This window comes from Mauremys reevesii, linkage group 2, assembly GCF_016161935.1.
Source record: "Mauremys reevesii isolate NIE-2019 linkage group 2, ASM1616193v1, whole genome shotgun sequence".
NCBI lineage: Eukaryota > Metazoa > Chordata > Testudines > Geoemydidae > Mauremys > Mauremys reevesii.
Window position 1 is genome coordinate 90,637,196 of NC_052624.1, and position 23,495 is coordinate 90,660,690.

General features: G+C 41.8%; 1 protein-coding gene across 6 annotated transcripts in view; it reads right to left on the reverse strand.

The window, feature by feature from the left end:
- Positions 1-23,495, reverse strand: part of ELMO1 (engulfment and cell motility 1) — a 448,062-nt gene that overhangs the window by 281,102 nt on the left and 143,465 nt on the right. For all 6 annotated transcript variants that reach the window (XR_005593822.1, XM_039523397.1, XM_039523400.1 and 3 more), the window contains exon 7: positions 17,411-17,446. Coding sequence is in view for 5 of the 6 variants with exons in the window: in XM_039523397.1 (XP_039379331.1) it covers positions 17,411-17,446 (36 nt within the window). In the remaining variant the exon portion in view is untranslated. The remainder of the gene's footprint in view (positions 1-17,410; positions 17,447-23,495) is intronic.

A 23,495-nucleotide genomic window follows, 5' to 3' on the forward strand; every position in this document is an offset into this window, starting at 1 on the left:
CACATTCTTCCATCAAACTAGCTACTGCTGCTCAGATAGGTGGTGTTCTTACACTGATGGAAAACCCCCTCCATCAGTATAGGCTGTGTTTACACTGGAGGGTTATGCTGGCATCGCTACAGCAATCTACTATAAATGATTAGTAAATCAGGCTACATTAAATATAAAGGCCTTTGCCATAAGAAAATATAGAAGAAGATTGTATCCTTCTGTTGCTCCTTTATGTTGTATAAATAAATTCTGGTAGATTTTTGACACAGAAAAACATAGAGGCAATGTTCTGCTTCCTTTTTATTGTAGAAATCCACATCTTATCTACCCCGGGAGACTCTATAGCAGTTGGAGAGCTAGTGAAATTTTAACAAAAAAGTGGAAGATGAACAATTGAAAAGAGATTTTTAGGTCACTCTGTTTAAAGTTCTTTGAGGTTTGGTTTTGTTTTCTTTTGTTATTTCTTTGCTTGCTTTTGGTAACACTTACTCAATGTCAATGCCTAAATGGCACTTGGGAGAAAGATACAGTTGTTAAAGATTCAGTACACCTGCCTCTCCAATTAAGGTGTGAGCTCTTGTAACACATCTCCAAGAAGTCCTCCACTAAATCACAAAAGACCAGATTTGATATTTCTGAGTAAAAAAAGCAAGCAAAATTCATATTAAACATAGTAGCTTCATTTAGCTTAAAGTTAAACCAATTTAATGACACCCTAATTCTGAATGAGTGTCTGCACAGGGGTTTAATATAATTTAACTACTCCACTTTATATTCAAACCTTTAATTAATTTGGGTTAGCTTTCCTGAGTCCCAGCTCGGGTGGCTTCCTGAGCTCGGACTCAGGTGCAACACCGCCTGTCCTGCGACGTCCACATTGCTATTTTTAGCACGCTAGCTCAAGCTGAGCAAGTGCAAGTCTGTCTACTTGGGCTGGAAAGCACACCTCCCAGCTGCAGTACTCACATACCCTAAAAGGGAAACCCTCTAGCTTGAGTGGCCAAGCTGCGTGTACAGGAGAGACCCTGCTGGGATTAGAGGAAAGAATTCAGCCTTACAGTTGCAATATCCCCAGTGGAATCTACCAGCCCCTACCTCCAAAAAACCTGTCTGCCAGATTGCAAGGACCCACAGAAGAGAGAGAAACCACTGCTGTGTGGCACAAATGGAGGGAGAATCCTTCCAACATAGGCTCTAAGAATCCTGCATGATCACCAAAACCATACTAGCTCTGCCGAATCCAGTGCCAGCTGCACCTGCGTGGGTGGTGGAAGGGACAAGATTTGGGCCCCAAAATGAAAAACATAAACAGTGCTTCATGTAATGAGTCTGCATTCCTCTGAAACTTTGGAAGTTAAAGCTAACACTTGTTAACTACAAAATTCTCATCCTGCCCCACCAGGTGTCACTATATCACTTCAAATCATTATCGGAGAGGGCAAAAAGAGCTCTAATGTTTGAACTAAACAAGTAGAAATTAAAAATAAAATCCATGTCCACATAAACATACATCAGTAGGAGCATAATATTATCGAAGTATTGAATAGCCACTGGTAAGCTTAACAGAGGAGCATCAGAAACAGAACAGCCAAGCAACTCCAAGAATAATTAATCGGCAAGTTAAGATTTGAGCAGTGTATTAAAGCCTAGATAATTGATTCTTTCTTTTTTTTTTTTTAGTTTACAAAAAATGGTTAACCTTTGTAGGTGGAATTAACTTAAATTCCCAAGCAAAATATATACTTAGTTTTGTTACTTTATACTAATACATTCACATAGACATACACACTCATACCATTAAGAGAGGCAGATAGTATAATGGCTTCATGGAAATTCAGGTTTGTCCAGAACAGTAATCCAAGAAAATAAATAGCATATGCCATCTAATACAAAATCTCATCCCACCAGTGTTTCATTCATATTGAATTAGTAGGAAGAAGGATCTTTTTCTATACACATTTGTACCAAGATCTTTCAGGATGATTTTACATCTCATGGGGCACAACCAACCCATAAACACCAGACCCTTTCAGCCTTTGCAAAATGATTTAACAATCTTGTGTTAATTTCTGATGAAGATGCTGTTAGAGTATGCCATCACAATAAGGATGATATAGGTTTTCTTTAATGATCAAAGACACAGGTAAATATAATCTCCTACCCTGATAACACTAAGATTTTAATGAAGACTGAGATCAACAAAATTACACCACTCTGTTGATGCAATACTGGATGGTATTCATTCTGAACTTTGATCTTTGCCACCTAAATCCCAGCATGTGATGCACCTATAGGTCCCTTACTGAAAAGTCAGTCAACCATCTCATTATTTGAGACTTTTTTTGTGCATATCAGACCAAAATCTGTGAATCATTTTACTTTCCTGAAAATGTACTACATTCTCATGCTTATGAAACTGAAGAAACCATACGAGATATTTGGTTTTCCCTGCTAAAAAATGAAAGGAATGTTTCCCTCTTTTTTCGCCACACACTCATGTTAATATTATGTCTTCATTAGAGAAACAACTCTGGGCAAAAACACTAGTTACAACATGTCACTCTTCACACATGTATACATGAGGTGCCTGAGATTGTTAAAGCTGTCTAAGGAATTTGGATTTCCAATTAAAATAAATTAAAATTAATGGGAATTGGACATCTAGCCCCCTCACCTCCAGGCAGCTCTATATTCACATACATACACACTGGAACAACATATTCCCACCAGGCATGATAATGCTGTGATGGAAAGCTACTGAGATCTTTTGATGACTCTTTAAACTAAGGGCTTGCCTACACTTCAAACACTACAGCATCACAGTTGCAGCCACCTACGTCAACGGGAGGGATTCTCCCAATGGCGTAAGTAATCCACCTCCTTGGGAGGTGGTAGCTAAACTGACGGAAGTGTTCGGTCACCATAGCGCTGTCTACACGAGGGTGAGGTTGGCTTAACTACGTCACTCAGAGGTGTACATTTTTTCACAGCCCTGTGTGATGTAGATGGGTCAAACTAACTGTTTAGCGTAGACCAGGCCTTAGTGACTCAAAGTGTTTTTGCTGTCACAAAGATAGCATTATGATGCAGAGGTGGGGATGTATCAGAGTCATATGATATGCGGTAAGGGTAAAAGATATATGGACAGGGTTGGACATTAACTGTTAATTGTCACTAGTGACTAGGATACCAGCTCACCAAATTTAGTGCCTGGGGGAAATTCACTTGCCCCTCAAGACAATTCTAGAAGGGGTGGATAGAAGCACAAAGGCAGCACCAGAAAGGCAGCTGATCTACACCTGGGATGGAGGGACGGCTGCAGGGACAATAATTGCTGTAACTCAAGAGGAGGCCAGGGGAGGGAAGCAAATCCATGACTCAAAAGCCAAGGGAAGAAAGGTGCTAATTTCAAGCCCTGTATAAAGTACTTGTGCTTACAGTGGAGTACTGAGCAGCTCAGGAAGTGTCAGTCTTATCTGCACAGATCATGAGCCTGATTCTGTGCTGACTTGCACCTTGTGTAATCATTCTCAAAGTGAACATAAACTGCTACCAAATGAGACTGATAGCTCTTCAGACAGCCACATTGAGCAGGTGAGAACTACTAAATAAGGTGTGAGGCAGTTGCCAAGTGTTTTCTGTGGCTCATAAGCTGCATGCAGCTCTTTTACAGTTAAAATGCAGCTCCCAGAGCCACCCTTACACCCCCCATTCTCCACCTACAAGACTGAAGCTCGGGGCTTTTGACCTGCGATGGTGTGGTGGGACTAGTGGCTTCTGCCCTGCTGGGAGGGAGGGGTTTAAGGGCTTTAGCCCCACAGATGGGCATTGGGGCAGAAGCCCCGCACCCTGGCAGGCCCCTCCCATGGGGCAGGTTGTGCACGTCTTGCAGGAATCAAACTTCTGAAGATTATTGTATGCAGCTTGGAGGGTCAGTAAGTTTGGCCACTCCTGTAATATAGCAATATATCTGTGCAATAGCAATGCTGCAGTTGTCACAAATCCTATTTTTGTGCCCACCAAGTACCAGTGTAATAGTACTTTGGGTCCAACTTCTCAAGCTTTCAGTACAAAGGATTAGCCATAACTCTACCAATGTTAACCTGCCGGCATCTTCGAAAAAAGTATTACCTGTAACACAGCTAGGCTTGCATCTTACCTCTCCATTATAGTCTGGGGGCTTGTCTATACTTGGAAGTTAATTTAGATTAAGGAAGAGTGTGAATGTAAAGCACAATAGCTATTCCTGAATAACTCAATGTGTAGACTCTCTCATTCCGGAATAAGACCTTATCTAGACTACAAATGCTTTGCTGCTATAGCTATACCAGTGGAGCCTCCTAATGTAGACACAGCTTACACCAAGCAAAGGAGTTGTACTGCCAGTATAGCTAAACCACTGTTTGTCGACAGAAGCCCTCCTCTGTCAGCATAGCTCAGGGGTGGGCAAACTACAGCCTGGGGGCTGCATCTGGCCCTTCAGACATTTTAATCCAGCCCTTGAGCTCCCGCCAGGGAACAGGGTCAGGGGATTGCCCCGCTCTGCATGTGCTGTGGCTCCTGGAAGCAGCTGCAGTGGCACGTCCCCCCTCCGGCTCCTATGCATAGGGGCATCCAGGGGGTGCCACAGGCTGTCCCCACCCCAAGTGCCACCCCCGCAGCTCTCATCGGCCGTGCACCAGTGCCTGCGGACAGGGCAGCCCTGATCCCCCTCCCACCCTCTGAACCCCTCTGTCCCAGCCCAGAGCCCTCTCCTGTACTCCCAACCCCTCATCCTCAGCCCCAGCCCAGAGCCTACATCCCCAGCTGAAGCCCTCAACCCCACCCCCCTGCCTCAGCCTGGAGACCTCTCCTACACCCTGAACTCCTCATTTCTGTCCCCTCCCCAGAGCCCACACCCCCAGCTGCAGCCCTGACCCCTCCCGCACCTCAACCCCCAATTTAGTGAGCATTCATGGCCTGCCATACAATTTCCATACCCAGATGTGGCCCTCAGGCCAAAAAGGTTTGCCCACCCCTGGCATAGCTGGATCTCTGCTGGAGGTTTTGTCAGCGTAGCTATCGGTTAGGTGACACCCCTGACCAATATAGCAACGTAGAACAACAAAACTTTGTTGTGTAGATCTAGCCTAACAGTTCCTTGTTCTGGTTTAGCATAATCTGCTTTGTGGATGCAATTCAGGAGTTATTCAGGAACAGGAATAACTTTATGTGTAGACAAGTCCTAACCCCATTGCTCTAGGACCAGCAATTTGAGTGCAATCCAATATTTTACTCAAAAGTATTGGTAAGCAGGTTTTGAAAATAAAGGCAGTCAATAGGACTCAAGGGACATAGAAAATTAAACCACTTCTCCAAAATATTCTCATTCAGAGTGGAAAATTATTATACAAACCTCACAGGGCAACAGATCAGGTTTTAATAGTGTCACCTTTCCTAAGATGGCATGTACAAGTTACTGTCAGTAACAAAATGAGGTAACGGCACGTTCTGAAATAGCAAGTCTACTTGTTAAGCAAAAATGACTCACCCTTTTTTAATATTAGTTTTTTACTTCTCTGAATTAACTAGTCACGAAGACAGGAAGGGGAGGCTGTGTGTGACACAAGTTTCATTCTTTTTGAAACTTTGGTTTGTTCAGTTGGGCTCTAGGATTTTTAACTCCTGATCCATTGGCCCTATCCATATCAGTCTGCTATCTAAATGAAAACTGCAGCAAGTAGTTGGAATACTTTAGACAACAACACAAATATCTACTCATTAAGATTATACATATTGTACATTAAAAATGAATTAGGAAAACAAGTCCTAGAAATATCTATCCCTCTTATAGTGAATGGTTCTGGTGCTTAAGAGCTGACATACGGAGACAAATCCTGTTCTTCACAGGAATAGATTAACTGTATCAATGTATTTTACACTGATGCAAGCTCATGTAGATACGTTGTGCTGATATAAAGTGGGGCTTACGCTTGTGCGACTTAAATAGGTAAATTATCCAAGTAAGCCACACTGGTGTAGGCCCCTCTTTGCACTGGTGCAGCATGTCTATATTAGAGGTTTGCACTGATGTCATAAACTCAATGCAGTTACACCTATATGAATTTCTCCAATGTAGCCAAGACTTAACTTCCACAAGTTAATGGGACTACTAGATGAGTAAAGCTCATCTACATTACAAATATAATGAGTCAGCAGACCCAGTTGCAATATAGTTAAAAGTCCAGGGCAGTGCTTTAGCCCTGCTACAGGGACATGCTTAGAAGCTGGGACAATCACATAAGGGAATGCAGAGAAGCCCAGTGGCAAGCAAAATTTAGACCTTTGCCAATACTTCATCAAAATAGACATCCTGCTGGGAAATAGACTGAGGCACAGGAAGTGGACCTACTCCTTTATGAATGCAGCAGCATTTACTCCCATACAAGTGAGAAGAACCAAATATCTCCCTGCATGAGACACATCATGCCTCAGTTTAGTTGTGGCTCCTGGGAATTTTAAGGCCTTCTCACATTCATCTGTTTCATTCTAGAATCTAGTTTTCATGTTAAGAATCAAAGCTTTTTGTACCAGAATGAGAAATAAGATCTTTACATTGTTACATGGTTAGTTTTAATTAGCAATGATTTAACCGTGGATGTATTAGAAGTTTCTTTACAGCAGCTTTGACACCATGATTTACCTTCCATTCCAATGGTAAGCTGCATTTCCTGTGTGATAAACTACACCAAACTGTCAAGGTGGCATATCCATGACTAAGTGATTAATTAGACTTTTGTTTGGTTGTTTAATTATATTTGACATTTTAATTTTGTAGCCCAATATAATTATTACAATACCTTTTATGGCCTGATTCAGCAAAGCATGTAAGCACATGCTTAACTTTAAACTAGGGCTGTCAAGCAATTTAATAAATTAATCGCAATTAATTGCGTGATTTAAAAAAATTAATCACAATTAATCACACTGTTAAATCATTTATATAAACATTTGTGGATGTTCTCTACATTTTCAAATATATTGATTTCAATTACAACACAGAATACGAAGTATAAAGTGCTCACTTAATATTTATTTTTGATTACAAATATTTGCACTGTAAAAAACAAAAGAAATAGTATTTTTCAATTCACCTAATACAAGTACTGAAATGCAATCTCTTTATCATGAAAGTTGAACTTATAAATGTTGAATTATGTACAAAAAATAACTGCATTCAGAAATAAAACAATGTAAAACTTTAGAGCCTACAAGTCCACTCAGTTCTACTTCTTGTTCAGCCAATAACTCAGGACAAACACGTTTGGTTACAATTTGCAGGAAATAATACTGCCTGCTTCTTCTTTACAATGTCACCTGAAAGTGAAAAAAGGCATTCACATGGCATTGTTGTAGCAGGCGTCACAAGATATTTACATGCCAGATGCACTAAAGATTCATATGTCCCTTCATGCTTCCATCACCATTACAGAGGGCATGTGTCCATGCTGATGATGGGTTCTACTTGATAACGATCCAAAGCAGTGCAGACCAATGCATGTTCATTTTCATCATCTCAGCCAGATGCCACCAGCAGAAGGTTGATTTTCTTTTTTGGTGGTTCGGGTTCTGTAGTTTCCCAGATCAGCGTGTTGCTCTTTTAAGACTTCTGAAAGCATGCTCCACACCTCGTCCCTCTCAGATTTTGGAAGGCACTTGAGATTCTTAAACCTTGGGTTGAGTGCTGTAGCTATTTTTAGAAATCTCACATTGGTACCTTCTTTGCATTTTATCAAATCTGCTGTGAAAGTGTTCTTAAAGCAAACACGTGCTGGGTCATCATTCAAGACTGCTATAACATGAAATGCAGGCAAAACAAAACAGGAGACATACAATTCTCCCCCAAGGAGTTCAGTCACAAATTTAATGTAGTAAGAGGAGGCCCTAAGATATAAACCTTGGTATCAGAGGCCCAGTATGAGGCCTGAGGCCTGAACTAAAGTAATGGTCAAGACTTTGCTAACATAAAGCAAAGTTAAGCTGTGAGAGCCAGAAGCAGGCCCTGCTCACAGAAGCTGGCAAGGAAAGGGCTGATGCTGCAAGAAGATACGTACCTAAAAGGTACTGAACACTAGATATCAGAACATTCACATACTTACACATTCCACACAGATAACAAGGAACAGGCTGGCCCATCCCAATGACAGGGCCAAAAGGGGAATATGATGGATAAAGTTGTTTTGTTCGAACCAACATGTACAAGGTGAGAGGCGGCACCTTACTACGTAGAGGGGTTGTACCTTGCTACGTAAAGGGGTTGCACCTCATATGTCAGGAGTGATGTGTAACTTCTTTGTACCTGTGTACAAGAATGCATCCCTGGGGCGGTGTCTTTGTCCGGCCGAGGAGGCAGTGGAAAGTCCCGCCACTGACTGAGCTGAGTCCATTGCCAAGAGGCATTTTCTCATAGTATGCCCTGAATTAGACTAATATTCCGATTTTACATAAACTGGTTTTGTAAAACAGATTGTATAAAGTCGAGTGCACACGGCCACACTAAGCACATTAATTTGGCGGTGTGCGTCCATGGTCCGAGGCTAGTGTCGATTTCTGGAGCGTTGCACTGTGGGTAGCTATTCCATAGCTATCCCATAGTTCCCGCAGTCTCCCCCGCCCCTTGGAATTCTGGGTTGAGATCCCAGTGCCTGATGGGGCAAAAATCATTGTCGCAGGTGGTTCTGGGTAAATGTCGTCACTCATTCCTTCCTCCGGGAAAGCAACGACAGACAATCATTTCGCGCCCTTTTTCCCTGGATTGCCCTGGCAGACGCCATAGCATGGCAACCGTGGAGCCTGTTTTGCCTTTTGACACTGTCAACGTATGTGTACTGGATGCCACTGACAGAGGCAATACTGCAGCGCTACACAGCAGCATTCATTTGCTTTTGCATGATAGCAGAGACGGTTATCAGCTGTTCTGTACCGTCTGCTGCCATTGTAAATTGGCAATGAGATGATGGTTATCAGTCGTTCCGTACCGTCTGCTGCTGTCATGGGTGCCCCTGGCTGAGGTCAGCCGGGGGCGCAAAGACAAAAATGGGAATGACTCCCCGAGTCAATCCCTCCTTTATGGTATCTAAAAATAGAGTCAGTCCTGCCTAGAATATGGGGCAAGTGTACTAGAGAACCAGAGAGCACAGCCGCTCTGTGTCAGAGCCCCAGAGATCCCTCAGAAATGATGAGCTGCATGCCATTCTAGGGGGTGCCCCTGCAACAACCCCACCCATTGCTTCCCTCATCCCCCAACCCTCCTGGGCTACCGTGGCAGTGTCCCCCCATTTGTATGATGAAGTAATAAAGAATGCAGGAATAAGAAACACAGACTTTTTAGTGAGATAAAATTAGGAGGAGGAAGCCTCCAGCTACTATGATAGTCCAGGCAGGACATTAAAGGGTAGGAGGGGAGAGGAGACTAGCCTTCCACTGCTATGATAGTCCAGGCAGTACAGAATCTTTTCTTTATACATGACGGGGGGGGGGGGGCTGATGGAGCTCAGCCCCCAGTTGCTATGATGAGGACGGTTACCAGCAGTTCTGTACCATCTGCTGGGAATGACCAGGAGTCATTCCTATTTTTACCCAGGCGCCCCTGGCCGACCTCACCAAGGCCAGCCAGGAGCACTCACGGGCTGATGACAAGAACGGATACCAGTCCTACTGTACTGTACCATCTGCCACCGGGGAGAGGGGAGAGGATGCTGCTGTTTAGCTCTCCAGCACCCCGTCTACCAGCAGCATGCAGTAGACATAGGGTGACATTGAAAAAAGGCGAGAAACTATTTTTTTCCCTTTTCTTTCGGGGGCGGGGGTGAAGGGTGTAAATTGACGACATACACCCTGAAACACCCTGGAAAATGTTTTTGACCCTTCAGGCACTTAGAGCCCAGCCAAGAATGCAAATGCTTTTCGGAGACTGCGGGGACTGTGGGATAACTGGAGTCCTCAGTAACCCCTCCCTCCCTCCATGAGCATCCATTAGATTCTTTGGCTTTCCATTACGCTTGTCACGCAGCACTGTGCTGAGTCCCTGCTGTGGCCTCTGGAGATTTTTTCAAATGCTTTGTCATTTCATCTTCTGTAACGGAGCTCTGATAGAACAGATTTGTCTCCCCATACAGTGATCAGATCCAGTATCTCCTGTACAGTCCATGCTGGAGTTCTTTTTGGATTTGGGACTGCATCGCCACCTGTGCTGATCAGAGCTCCACGCTGGGCAAACAGGAAATGAAATTCAAAAGTTGGCGGGGCTTTTCCTGTCTACCTGGTCAGTGCATCCGAGTTCAGATTGCTGTCCAGAGCAGTCACAATGGTGCACTGTGGGATACCGCCGGAGGCCAATACCGTTGATTTGCGGCCACACTAACCCTAATCTGATACGGTAATACCGATTTCAGCGCTACTCCTCTCGTCGGGGAGGAGTACAGAAACTGGTTTAAAGAGCCCTTTATATCGATATAAAGGGCCTCGTTGTGTGGACGGGTGCAGCGTTAAATCGGTTTAATGCTGCTAAAATCGGTTTAAACACGTAGTGTAGACCAGGCCTAAGAAATCTACAGGGAACGGCAACTGTGTCCATACAGCAATAAACCTGGCCGACGTGCCTTCGTACCTTACTAGACTCTGTGGTCATTGGGGGTTCTCTTCGGGTCTGCTGTGTCAGCTATCTGCGCAGAGCTGGGACAGCACACAGAGGGAACACACGCACGCAGCCGAGTGATACCAACATTGAACAGAGCAGAGCACCACACCAATAGCATCTGACAACACTGGTGACCCCGACCGCTGATCTGGTGAGTAAGCGAACCTTCCTGTGTAGGAATCGCGATCTAACATGGCAGAAAACCTTGAGCTAGGGAAACCCCTGATCCCCTCCCTTATGATCCCCACGGAGTTTAACAACTCTTGGACCCGCTGGATTGCCAGTAGCGGGGGTCCATATGAATTTAAAAAAGAGAGTGGGGAAACATGGACTGGCATATGTAGAGCGATGGTAGAAACCGAGGCTTTAAGAAATAGTAATAAAAGTAAAAAAGCAAGAATTTTGCAACTCATGTCTATGGCAGTGAGATGGCTTAGACAGCATGCTGGCCAAACAAGTAACAGAAAAAACAGGAGAAGTAGAAGAGGCAACCCGGGCAGTCGAGCACTGGAAAGCCCAAGCTCTTTTAGCAGGGCAACAAGCAGCCCAGACTCATGATATGCTCGAGCAAGTAAAGCAGGAAAATAAAAAATTGGAGACAGCTGTAGAAAACCTGCAGAAGCAAAAAGTGCCGTCCCTTGGTGTTCAACGCACTTCAGGTGCTGTTACGGTGCCTGAAGAATGGGGACAGAAGTGGAAAAAGGTGGCCCTAGTAAAATTAAAAGATGAAATGGGGTCCACTGCACTGCAACCACCACCTTATGATAAAAGCCGGGTTCCAGTTAAACTTAAACCGGAACCTAGACTGGTGCCTGTCAGAATGGGACAAGTAAGTGCACAGAAGGAAAGAGTAGCAAACAATACTCTCACTGAATTGGTAAATCAAATGAAGGAAAAAATGGAACAGTTCACAGAGCACATTAGGAGACAGGACTGCGACTCGATGGCAGGGGAGTGAATAAAAAAGAATTTCAAAGTAAAAAACTGAAATTAAGCGGGTTAACACCTAGAATTGATGCATTAACACATGGAGCTGCCCAGAAATAGTTAACTGAAGCAAAAAAGGGCACTCCCACTATCTATTTGGCATGCACACAAAAGCAACAGACACTGGGGGAACAAATTCAGGTTTTACAAGAGCAGGTAACTACCCCCACTCTCCTCTCAGAGCCAGGATAAAAAACAGGGGCGCAGTTCCCAACTGTGCAGGATCCTAATTGCTTTGACCCACGGAACCACACTCTGCGCTCATATCTAAAAATAGAACCTTCTTTCTCAAATATTTTTACATACCAGTTAAGTTTTGTCCTTTATATGTTTTCTCAGTTTGCTAAACATGCTGCTGCTGCCTGTACTTTCAAATACCCTGATAGAGTTAATCTCTCTTGGCTCAGGTCTCGCTACCTTCCTAGGTTGCTCTTCACTCCCCATTTTCCCCCGTCTCTCCTCACTTCTGCTCTCTCTCTTTGTTTTAAAAGTTAAAAGTTATAGTTTTTACAGAAACCTCCAAAAGATAAAGCAATTGAAAACAGAACAAAACAAGAAACAAAAAGAAAACAAGGTAAAAACTTTAAATCCAGTAAATTAATTATTTTAACCCTTCAGGAATGCAATAGCTGGAATTATTCCTAACTTTCTTGAAGATATGGTTGCCAAGCAACAGAAGTGCACTCTCTGCTTCTAATCCTAACCACTAACTAATATTTGAAACATGGGCTTTTCTTATTTCCATATAGCAAAGTTTTAAAATAATGTTAAATATAAAGTAATGCAAAATTCCTTGTTACCAAATTAATACAATACATTTGGCAAACATTAATGTATTTTTATCAAATTTATGCTACAAGTTTTAAATAAGGTAATAACTTTTTACTTTTTATTTTTGGTTGTGTTATTTTGTATAGTTAAGAATAGAATTCTGGCGCCATTTGTTTTTAATTGTAAGTTTGTCCTGTATGTCATGTGTGTGTCTTGTGTCTATGTTGTGTGTGTCACATGACTATTTTTTTAATTATTTTTATTTTGTTGCAACAAAAGTCAATTTTATACCCTTTTAAAAATATATATATAAGTATATGTGGTACCACACTATTTTAAGATCATGGTTGGGGTATAATCATATTATTAACACCAATTTTTTGTGCAAAGTTAAAAAAGGTTTCAGTTACAAATATATGTACATATATTTCTGCCTCAACAAAAAATGCAATTGGAAACAAAAAGAATTCTCTTTTATCAATCACAGTTTTGTTTTTTAAGTTTTTTTTTTTAATTGTTATTCAAAGAAAAAATGTAAGGGGAAACCTCAACATTAAGGTAAAGATAATATTAACAAAATGTCAATTTCTTGTTTGGGCTTTTTATAAACTTGTTTGCACTTTTAAACATAGTTATAAGAATGTCATAACCAAAATGTTTTAAAATAACAATTTATTCAGAAAGCTAACCAAACAATTTCAACAGGTTTCCACATTTTCAACAGGTTTCCACCTTTGGCTCCCAAACATAACAAAGCATCTTGAAAGTATACCCTCAAATACCCTCAAAGTATTTGTATATATCTGTATTTAAAATGTATTTTGGTTTAATTTTATATGCTTTTCTTTTGTTATGTTATGTTAATGGGGAGCAACTGTTGTTAACGTTTGTGCTTCTAAACAGTTAACGAGTAAAATTGGTATCACAAGCAAATTAACTCTAATAAGCTTGTTAAAATTATGTTACTAACTCTTTTGCTGAAACAAAGTGTTCAGCAAGGGAAAACAATACACCTTCTCATGGAAGATTGTGAGCATTTATTTTAGCCATTAAGCATTACATTTAGTATGAAATATTAGTAATGCACCCCGAATGAAAATGAATGTCTATACAACAATTGCAGAAGTATAGGCTGTGTTATAAAAGACTTGGTCCCTATTACATTGTTCTTATTACACTGTAAACAAACTAAGTTAAAACTGTGTATTAAGTTTGGCTTAATGAAAACAAACAAACAACAAAACTTTACTGTTAACTAACAAAAGTTGTTTAAGTTGCATCCCACAGACCAAAGATGCCAGAAAATATCACACCCTGAAGACATCAGATAATATCAGTATACAGTGAAGAAACTTCCAAGCATCAAGAAAAGAAAAATGAAGTGTTTTATAAATAAGAGACTGGTCAAATACACCTCTATCTACCATATATGGACAATTAAGTTAACAATCAGCTAAAAACCACTAGCTGGACCAGGAAAACTGTCATTTAATTTCAACTTGGTTACTGTGTAAAAACAACTGTATTATTGCTGTACTACTGTATTATCATTGTACTGCTGTATTATTGCTGTAATGTATTATTGCTGTACAACATGTACAATGTGTATAACCTTGCTAAACTGTTTAACCAACACACAGGTAAAAATCAACAAACGAATGGCAGCAAACAACATGAAGGCAAGGAAAAAACAAATTGGTAAAGAAACTAAGTTACATAGTAACTACAAATTGGGTAAACAAATTGCCTGTTAGTACCAGTCATAATTTGGGTCAGTGACACTGCATCCTAACTAAGGCACATGTTATTCAAAACAATCTTGTTCAGTGTCTGGGTACCAATATTAAATCCTAACACAGCAATATTTCATAAATTGGTTACTGTCTGTTCAGTAGGTTATCTGGAAGACAGCATCCATAAAAAACAACTGGATCTACATCAACCAATGGAACAGAGAAGCTACCCACTTCTGTTTCCTGCCCAGTGAAGCTTACCAGAGGGTGACAACCATCAGTAAGGGTAACCTATAACATGAATGGACAGTACTGTGTAATAACTAATTACAATATATTTATATATAAAGGCCTCAGTGGTAGTGTCGCTACTCCAAATTTCTGTTTTACTTCTCATATACATAGCAGTGTGGGACACACTATCATAATCCCCATCCCAGTATTTCAAAACACTCAGCCTACTACTAATGATGAGAGAGGTGGTCACTGGAATTGCCCTAATAAGAGTGTGTTTCTATCTGTGTCACCAAAGTAAAAGGGCCAAAGTACACCAGCAGACTGGAAAAACATGGTTACGCTTGGATATAAGTTGGTGTCATATGTACACATACATACTATACATATATGCCCATACACACTACAAATATATGCCATATCCATATAATTCATATATATTAATTATTTGGGAGTGCCTCTAAGGCTCAATCATAATATTACATTCCTCAGTCATGGTCCCGGGCCTAACATTCCCAGGCCCACCATAAGGGGCCTAAATGAATTGGATAATGAAAACTGTCTGCCAGTCGTACGAGAGAATGTGCAGACTAAACAGACAGATGGGGCATAAGTGTATGGATGGTAAAATAAGGTAACCACATAACAGTGTTTAGCCCACTGGGTTATCTTCAGTCCATGCATTATGCTTTTCCGGGACGAGGGTAAACATCCTCCTCATAAAAAGACAAAAAGTGGGGGAATGTAGTAAGAGGAGGGCCTAAGATATAAACCTTGGTATCAGAGGCCCGGTATGAGGCCTGAGGCCTGAACTAAAGTAATGGTCAAGACTTTCCTAACATAAAGCAAAGTTAAGCTGTGAGCCAGAGGCAGGCCCTGCTCACAGAAGCTGGCAAGGAAAGGGCTGATGCTGCAAGAAGATACGTACCTAAAAGGTACTGAACACTAGATATCAGAACATTCACATACTTGCACATTCCACACAGATAACAAGGAACAGGCTGGCCCATCCCAATGACAGGGCCAAAAGGGGAATATGATGGATAAAGTTGTTTTGTTCGAACCAACATGTACAAGGTGAGAGGCGGCACCTTACTACGTAGAGGGGTTGTACCTTGCTACGTAGAGGGGTTGCACCTCATACGTCAGGAGTGATGTGTAACTTGTTTGTACCTGTGTATAAGAATGCATCCCTGGGGCGGTGTCTTTGTCCGGCTGAGGGGGCAGTGGAAAGTCCCGCCACTGACTGAGCCGAGTCCATTGCCAAGAGGCACTTTCTCGTAGTATGCCCTGAATTAGACTAAGAAATCTACAGGGAACGGCAATTGTGTCCATATGGCAATAAACCTGGCCAACGTGCCTTCGTACCTTACTAGACTCTGTGGTCATTGGGGGTTCTCTTCGGGTCTGCTGTGTCAGGTATCTCCGCAGAGCTGGGACAGCACACAGAAGGAACACACGCACGCAGCCGAGCGATACCAAAATTGAACAGAGCAGAGCACCACACCGATAGCATCTGACAACAATTAACACATTTTTTTCAATGAGCATCATCATCATGGAAGCATGTCCTCTGGAATGGTGGCCGAAGCATGAAGGGGCACATGAATCTGGCATGTAAATACCTTGCAACACTGGCTACAGAAGTGCCATACGAATGCCTCTTCTCACTTTTTGGTGACATTGTAAATAAGAAGCAGGCAGTAGTATTGCCCGTAAATGTAAACAAACTTGTTTCTCTTAGGGTATGTCTTCACTACCCACCGGATCGGCGGGTAGCAATCGATTTCTCGGAGTTAGATATATTGCGTCTCATCTAGACGCGATATATCGAACCCTGAACGCGCTCCCGTCGACTCCGGAACTCCACCGGAGCGAGTGGCGGTAGCGGAGTCAACGGGGGAGCAGCAGACGTCGATCCCGCGCCGTGAGGACGGGTAAGTAATTCGAGCTAAGGTACTTCGACTTCAGCTACGCTATTCACGTAGCTGAAGTTGCGTACCTTAGATCGACCCCCCTCCCCCAGTGTAACCAGGCCTTAGCAATTGGCTGAACAAGAAGTAGGACTGAATGGACTTGTAGGCGCTGAAGTTTTACATTGTTTTATTTTTGAGTGCACTTATGTAACAAAAAAAAATCTACATTTCTAAGTTACACTTTCATGATAAAGAGATTGCACTACAGTACTTATATGAGGTGAGCTGAAAAATAGTTTCTTTTGTTTATCATTTTTACAGTGCAAGTATTTGTAATAAAAATAATAATATAAAGTAAGCACTGTGCACTTTGTATTCTGTGTTGTAACAGAAATCAATATATTTGAAAATGCAGAAAAACATCCAAAATATTTAATAGATTTCAGTTGGTATTCTATTGGTTAACAGTTCAATTAATTGCGATTAATTTTTTTAAATCACAATTAATTTTTTTGAGTTAATCGCATGAGTTAACTGCGATTAATTGACAGCCCTACTTTAAACACAAACAGTCCCATTTGAAGTATTGGGGCAACACATGTGATTGAGATAAGCATTTAACCAAGGCATATATTATGTTGCAGTTTTCCTTTAAGCTGTTATCAAAATCCCACTGGTTTTATCATTACATTAGACTACCAGAAATTTAAACTGGAATGATTATCAATCTTAATTTTATTCCACCAACATCAAAAAGCAAAAGCACTCACTAACTATTAATAATCACACAAGCCACAGACTTAAAAAGAACAAAAGGGAAGTTGCTTGCTCAAATTAAAATAGCCTTGCTGTAGGAAACAGTAAGAGCCCCCTCACCAGTTTTAGTATAGTTATAGAAAAGAAGCATCCATTGCACAAGCAAAGCAAAAAAAAAAAAAAAAAATCTTTGACAGGTAACATCAAAGAGCAGGAAACAGAGGTTGAAGAGCTGTTGAAGCAATAAACGCAGATGTACTTAAATATAAGATTAGAAGGAAGGCCTGGAATCAATCATGCAAAAAGAAGAAGTGTGCAAGATGACGATCCAATCAGGTTCTTACCAGGGCTTCATTATCTTCTGCAATTTCTGATAGCGTCTGTAAAATTTAAAAACTTCCATGTGAGGAGATACATTTTAATACAAAAAAGGACAAGTTTAATAACATTCAGGGATTGACACATAGTATAAAGTGCAATAAATTACTGGCACTTATTCAGAAAGGGAATAGTTCAATATTTGGTGAAGGAAAGGGCTTTCGTTAATTCAGAATACCTTTTAATTATCTGGCCTGAGTACTTGTTTTAAGAAAGAAAGAAAAAGGAAAAAGTTTCCAATGAAAAAATAAATTGAGCATAGATCCTTTAGATCCTATTTATCTTTTCATTAGGAGTGCCTGGACAGCCTAAATTACTGTGCATAGTCTTATAGGTTTCTTTGATACATAAAGAGTTCATGATAATAATACACTTGAGACATCTTCTGTCTTAAGGTTGCTATAACATGAAGTCAGTTCTCAGAAAACTCATTTCTTTTACTCCCTGTGTACATTACAAACAAAACTCAATCATAGAAGACATGGCTAAAAATTTTGGTGTAGATGAGAGGTAACTGGGTTGAAATCCTGAACAGCCCAGGACATAATCCTGGCCCTGCAGAAGCAATTAGCAAAACTCCCATTGACTTCAGTGAGGCCAGGATTTCATCCTAGGTTTTTAAACATGGCTACAAGACATGGTGAGGTCATGTCTACACAACAGCTTTAAGCCACATGGGAATTAGTTTCCCTGAGTTATAGCTGTAGTATGCGGGCACAGACTAAAGGTGGGTCTGTGCTTCAAATGTAGGTTCAAATTCCACACACCTAAATTTATAGGTATCCAGATCCAGAGTGCTGCATTAACCCATTTGAGGAAAGGAGGCCCCAGCTGCGAAAAATGTAATATGGGTTCAGATTCCAAAAGTCTGTCATCAGGGGGTTTCAGTTTTTGCCAAGCTCTAATTCTAACCTTCATGATAACATCACCCCTGTAACAACTTCCAAAACACTTGGTGCCTATTTGTGGAGGGTGGTTTATGTACCACAGCCAAGAGGGTTTTGTTTAGACATTTCCTATTTTTTCGGAGACATGCAATACTGCGCAGCATTAGTGAACCAGAAATTATGGCATCATATTACTATATTTAGGAAACTGCAAGCTGAATATTAAGTGGAGGGAAGAGGGAAAAGATAATAAGGAACATTTCAAAGTCACAGTCCACTAATCATGATTTGCAAATCATCATCCCAGTAATAACCAGCTCCAGAAGTGCTGATTATGCCACTAAGCAAGCTAAGGTAAAGAAGTTATGAATGGTGAGATTGGCATCCAAAAAAATAATAATCCTCACTGAATCCAAAGAGCAAATTCGCCTTCTTCACCCCAGCTATATTCCCAAATCTTGTATGCCAATTGTTATAGAGAACTCTTAATATTTGCAGATCTCACTACCCTATCTTTTTAATCCTTTCTATCCTTTCTCTGGGGGTAACTTTGATTTGATATAACAATGTTCTCCAGCATTTGTATATGGATATACCATATCAAAAGGTCTGAATTAGTCCAAGGTACTTGGTCAACCAGTTCTGTTGGCCTTACAGTGCATTCACAACTTATTCTACAGTCATCCTCTAGGATAAGGAAGGCAATTTTCTATGATGAAATGGACCAGTTATTCACATGGGGCCAAACTTGCACCGTTACCTATTGATTTAAAAAAAAATACAGTGAAGTCAAATTTATGTCATAAGGGGTGTTAGTTGGGTCACGATTGGGACCATGGTCATCTGCTACTTTGCCGCTTCTTCTGATGAATGCTAACATCCTAAGTGCTTTCAACCAAACACTATCCAGTTCCATGCAGTAATATTTGGAACTTCAGTAAGGGGAGCTTTGATGATATACGCAGCAATAATGCAGGATTACCTCACCTTCTTCTACATCCTAATTTGGAAGCGTATGCTTTCTCTACATAAACAGTATGCTGTACGTTCTACACATACTGCATCAGCGTGTTGATTGTCATATACCATTTTTATATTATATCATCTCACAAGTCCAACATATAAAACATGATATTTACGTAACATTCATGTACAACTTTTCTTCTATGCCGTTTCCCCATTTCAGTCACTCGGGTAAGTGGCTCTGGGGGAAGAGTGAAAATTGAGTGCCTTCTTGAGATAGCTCATGCTCTGTTCCAAGCAGGGCACTGCCGGAGAAATACTTTGAGACACTTATATTAAAGAGTTACATCTTAGAGCAGTGTTTCCCACACAGTTGGTCCTGTCCCACCGTCTGGCCACGGGAAGGGTTTAGGTAGGTCATGTGTCCCAGTGGCACTCCCGTCCACCTGCACTCTTACTTCCCCTGGGCAGTCACATAGAGAGTGGGATCCAGGCAGCAGCAGTGCAAAGGAAGTACCTCCAGATCCCACTCTCACATCCCTTGGGCAGCAGCATCCCAGAAGAAGCAGCTGGAGCCAGCAAATGGACAGTCAGCAGGGAGTACTGAGCATCACTTCTCCATTTATAAGATCTCTCTAGATACTCATACGACTCTCATCAGTATCTGAGCACCTTCCAATTGTTTAAAAACAACAAGTGTCTCTTCTGATTTTCTTCCTTCTGGTTTTGTTCGGGGGGATGGGGGTGTTAAGACAAATGTGTTTTGCATTTAGTTCTGAAAGTGGTGAGGGTCATTCTCATCTGTTGAGGGAGTGAGTGCCATCATTGAGATACTGTTCCTGTTAAAGTTCTCTCCCCAACATGATTCCACCTACTGCTCACCAGTTTCATCGTTCTAGTAGATTGTATCTCTGGTGGCAACTCATGGTCATGGAGAGTGGGGTGGCCTAATGTGGAGGAGTCAGAAAGAAGATTCTGGATTACTGTATCAAAGGTGTCATCCATGTGGATGTTGGAAGTCTACCATAATAATTAGTTTTGTGAACTTCATCACCATGTCAGACCGCATCTCTATCAATTCCTCTGGGAAGGCTTTCATGTTTCAGTGTTTGTAGAGAAGTCTGAATTTGGAATTCCTAACAATCTATGGGTACACCTCGCTACCATTACCAAGGGAAATGGAGTTCCTGAGGTGATGGAAAACCCTTCTGTCGGTGTAGGAAGAATCTACACTATGGCACTACTATGACATAGCTATGGCATCATAGTGTAGGATTCCTGTTTGAGAGAAATCTTCCTGCTTTTCAGCCTGGATGGGAAGAGAATGGCTACTACACTCAGAAGTTTGTCCTCCCTAGATATGGCCATGTGGTGGACCGAGGATCCTGGAGAGGTGAGGTAAGCCAAAACTATCAGTCAGCCAGGTTTCTGTAATGACTCACTTGATCTGGTCTGCATCACTGATAAAGTCACATATGGCAAAGATCTTATTGATCAGGAAGGGGATGAGGTCCTCATATTTGTCTTTTCTGGGTATGTGCTGTTTGCTGCTTGCACTGGAATGGATAGTAATAATGCTGTATTCATACCTCACAGGAGGGTTGTGAGGGTAAATTAATTAATGTTTGTGAAGGACTCATAGTATACTGATGAGCAGATAAGATAGATAGATAGATAGATAGATAGATAGATAGATAGATAGATAGATAGATAGATAGATAGATAGATAGATAGATAGATAGATAGATCTATCATACCAGTTTCCATAAAGGAAAAAACTCAAAGTGAATGCCAACATAATGTAAAAGAGCAAATAATGAAAGGTTACTGGTTTAGACATTCTGCTACCACAATATGTTCAGTGTTTGGCCTCGAAGGAACTTTGTGATAAATTTCTGGCCGAATCCCAAAAAAACAGCAGTTCCATTTGGAATTCCCCAACCCACACAAATTTAATTCTTGCTGAAAGTGCATTGTAATATATGCCAAGAGCAGCTTCCAGCTGAGACAAACTTAGCACAGCTCCTACTGGGTCAACTGCCTTTTGGCTCACGTGGTAAGATTGCTGCCTATGAATCAAAAAAAGAGTCCTAGTCTGAGGGCTTTTCTACACTTGAAACACTCCAGCTGTGCCGCTGTACTGCTTCAGTGTAGACCTACCTACACCAACAGGAGAGGTTCTCCTATTGGCTGTCTACACAGGGGGCTAGGTCAGTTTATGTCGCCGGGCCGGGGGGGGGGGGGTTTCACACCCCTGAACAACACAGCTGGATTGACCTAACTCTTTACTGTAGATCAGGCCTCAGCTGAGGTAATCTACAAGACACACAAATGCTTCATCTACGCTAAGGAGTTCTTGTGAAAATTCCACACCATGGGTAATGCCAGTGCAGCTCTATTGGTGTTAGCAATATCAAGAGGGCTAAAACAGACACGTCTCCCGTGGCTGACAGGGCTTCTACACACTATCACTTATGTCAGTACAATTTATGTCGCTCAGGGGTGTGAATAAGCCACCCCCCTGAGCGACGTAAGTTACACCAACCTAAGCACCGGTGTGGACAGTGCTATGTCGGCAGGAGAGCTTCTCCAGCCAACATTGCTACCACCTCTCACAGAGGTGGTTTTATTGTGCCAACGAGGCACCTCTCCAGTCGGCATAGAGCATTTTTACCAGACATGCTACAGCAGCACAGCTGCTTCTGGTGTACACTAGCCCTCAGTGTTTTTAAACACCGTATGTCTAAACATGCTCGCCTCAGAGCAGGTTTAAACGACACTGGGTTAATCGCACCAGGCAGGGGACACGGGACTAGCAGCTTCATCTACAGCAGTGGTCTCCAACGCAGTGCCTGTGGGCGCCATGGCACCCGCTGGGGCATTTATGTGTGCCCGCCTAGTGCCCAGCAGGGGAGAGAAGCCACGGCCCCGTGCCTGCCGGGGACAAAGAACTCCAGGGCTGCAGGCTACTGGCGCCGGCGTTCTCTGTCCCCGGCAAGGGTGGGGCTGCGGCTTCTCTCCGGCTTCTCCGGGGCTGCAGGCGCCAGTGTTCTCTGTCCCCGGCAGGCGCCGGGCCGTGGCTTTTCTCTGGCTTCGAAGCTGCGGCCCTGCCTCTGCCAGGGACAGAGAACTCTGTGGCTGCAGGCGCCAGTGTTCTCAGTCCCCGGCAGGCGCGGGGCCGCAGCTTAAGCCAGAGAGAAACCGTGGCCCCGCACCTGCCAGGGACAGAGAACTCTGGGGCTGCAGGCTTCATTCTATGTTAAAGTAAGAATAATAAATATATTTGGAACAGCAGTTCAACAATGTTTTACTTTTTTAAAATACATAATATGAAAACTGTTTTTACAAAATAAATATAATAAACTCCTTAATTTTTCTTACAGGTAGATAAAAAAGAGCAAATTCACACGGTAAAGTGAAAGAGTAATTGCCGAATATTTTAATTAATACCTTTTACATGTAAAATTACCCTGAGGGGTGAAAACATTATTTAAATATGATGTTATTCATGTTATTTAATGTACAAATACAAAATAAGCCTTGAAAAATTGTTGGCGCCCGCCACACTCTTCTGAAAACATGCATGTGCTACTGGCCACAAAAAGGTTGGGGACCACTGCTCGACAGTCTGGCTCCAAGTTTGTGGAAAGCCAATGTTAGGGCAAATGGAAATTTTTCACAAATGTTCCCTCATGTAGGCAATAGAGCAAGTTCAGCTACTGGATAGATGAAGCATCTGCTAAACCAAATGTAGTCTCTAGATGGATTTTCAGGCATAACATTAGGATATCTGCATTTTGGACATCAGACACCATTTAAATTCAAGGGGATAATTAACTGCATTTCAGAAATGTTTCTCGCTCTGCTAACTCTTACCATTTTTTTAAACATATGGTAAGATGTTTTTAGTGGCCACAACATCCCAGTTCCTGGAAAAAGCCTCCACCACATACAAAACAAATGATACTCAAGAAACCTATGCAACATGAAATACTGTTGCCTAGCAGCCCCAAAACCAATGAAAAATATTTAAGTAAGTGGGGAGTGGGGGGTTGTTTGTACCAATTCCTGTTTAATATCATACTCACAATTTGATTACACTCTGATCGGGGGTCAAACTAAGTAATAATTTGATGTGTTTGCAAAAAAAAAAAAAAAAAGACTACTATAACAGCAGCACTTCCACACTCATAAATGCCAA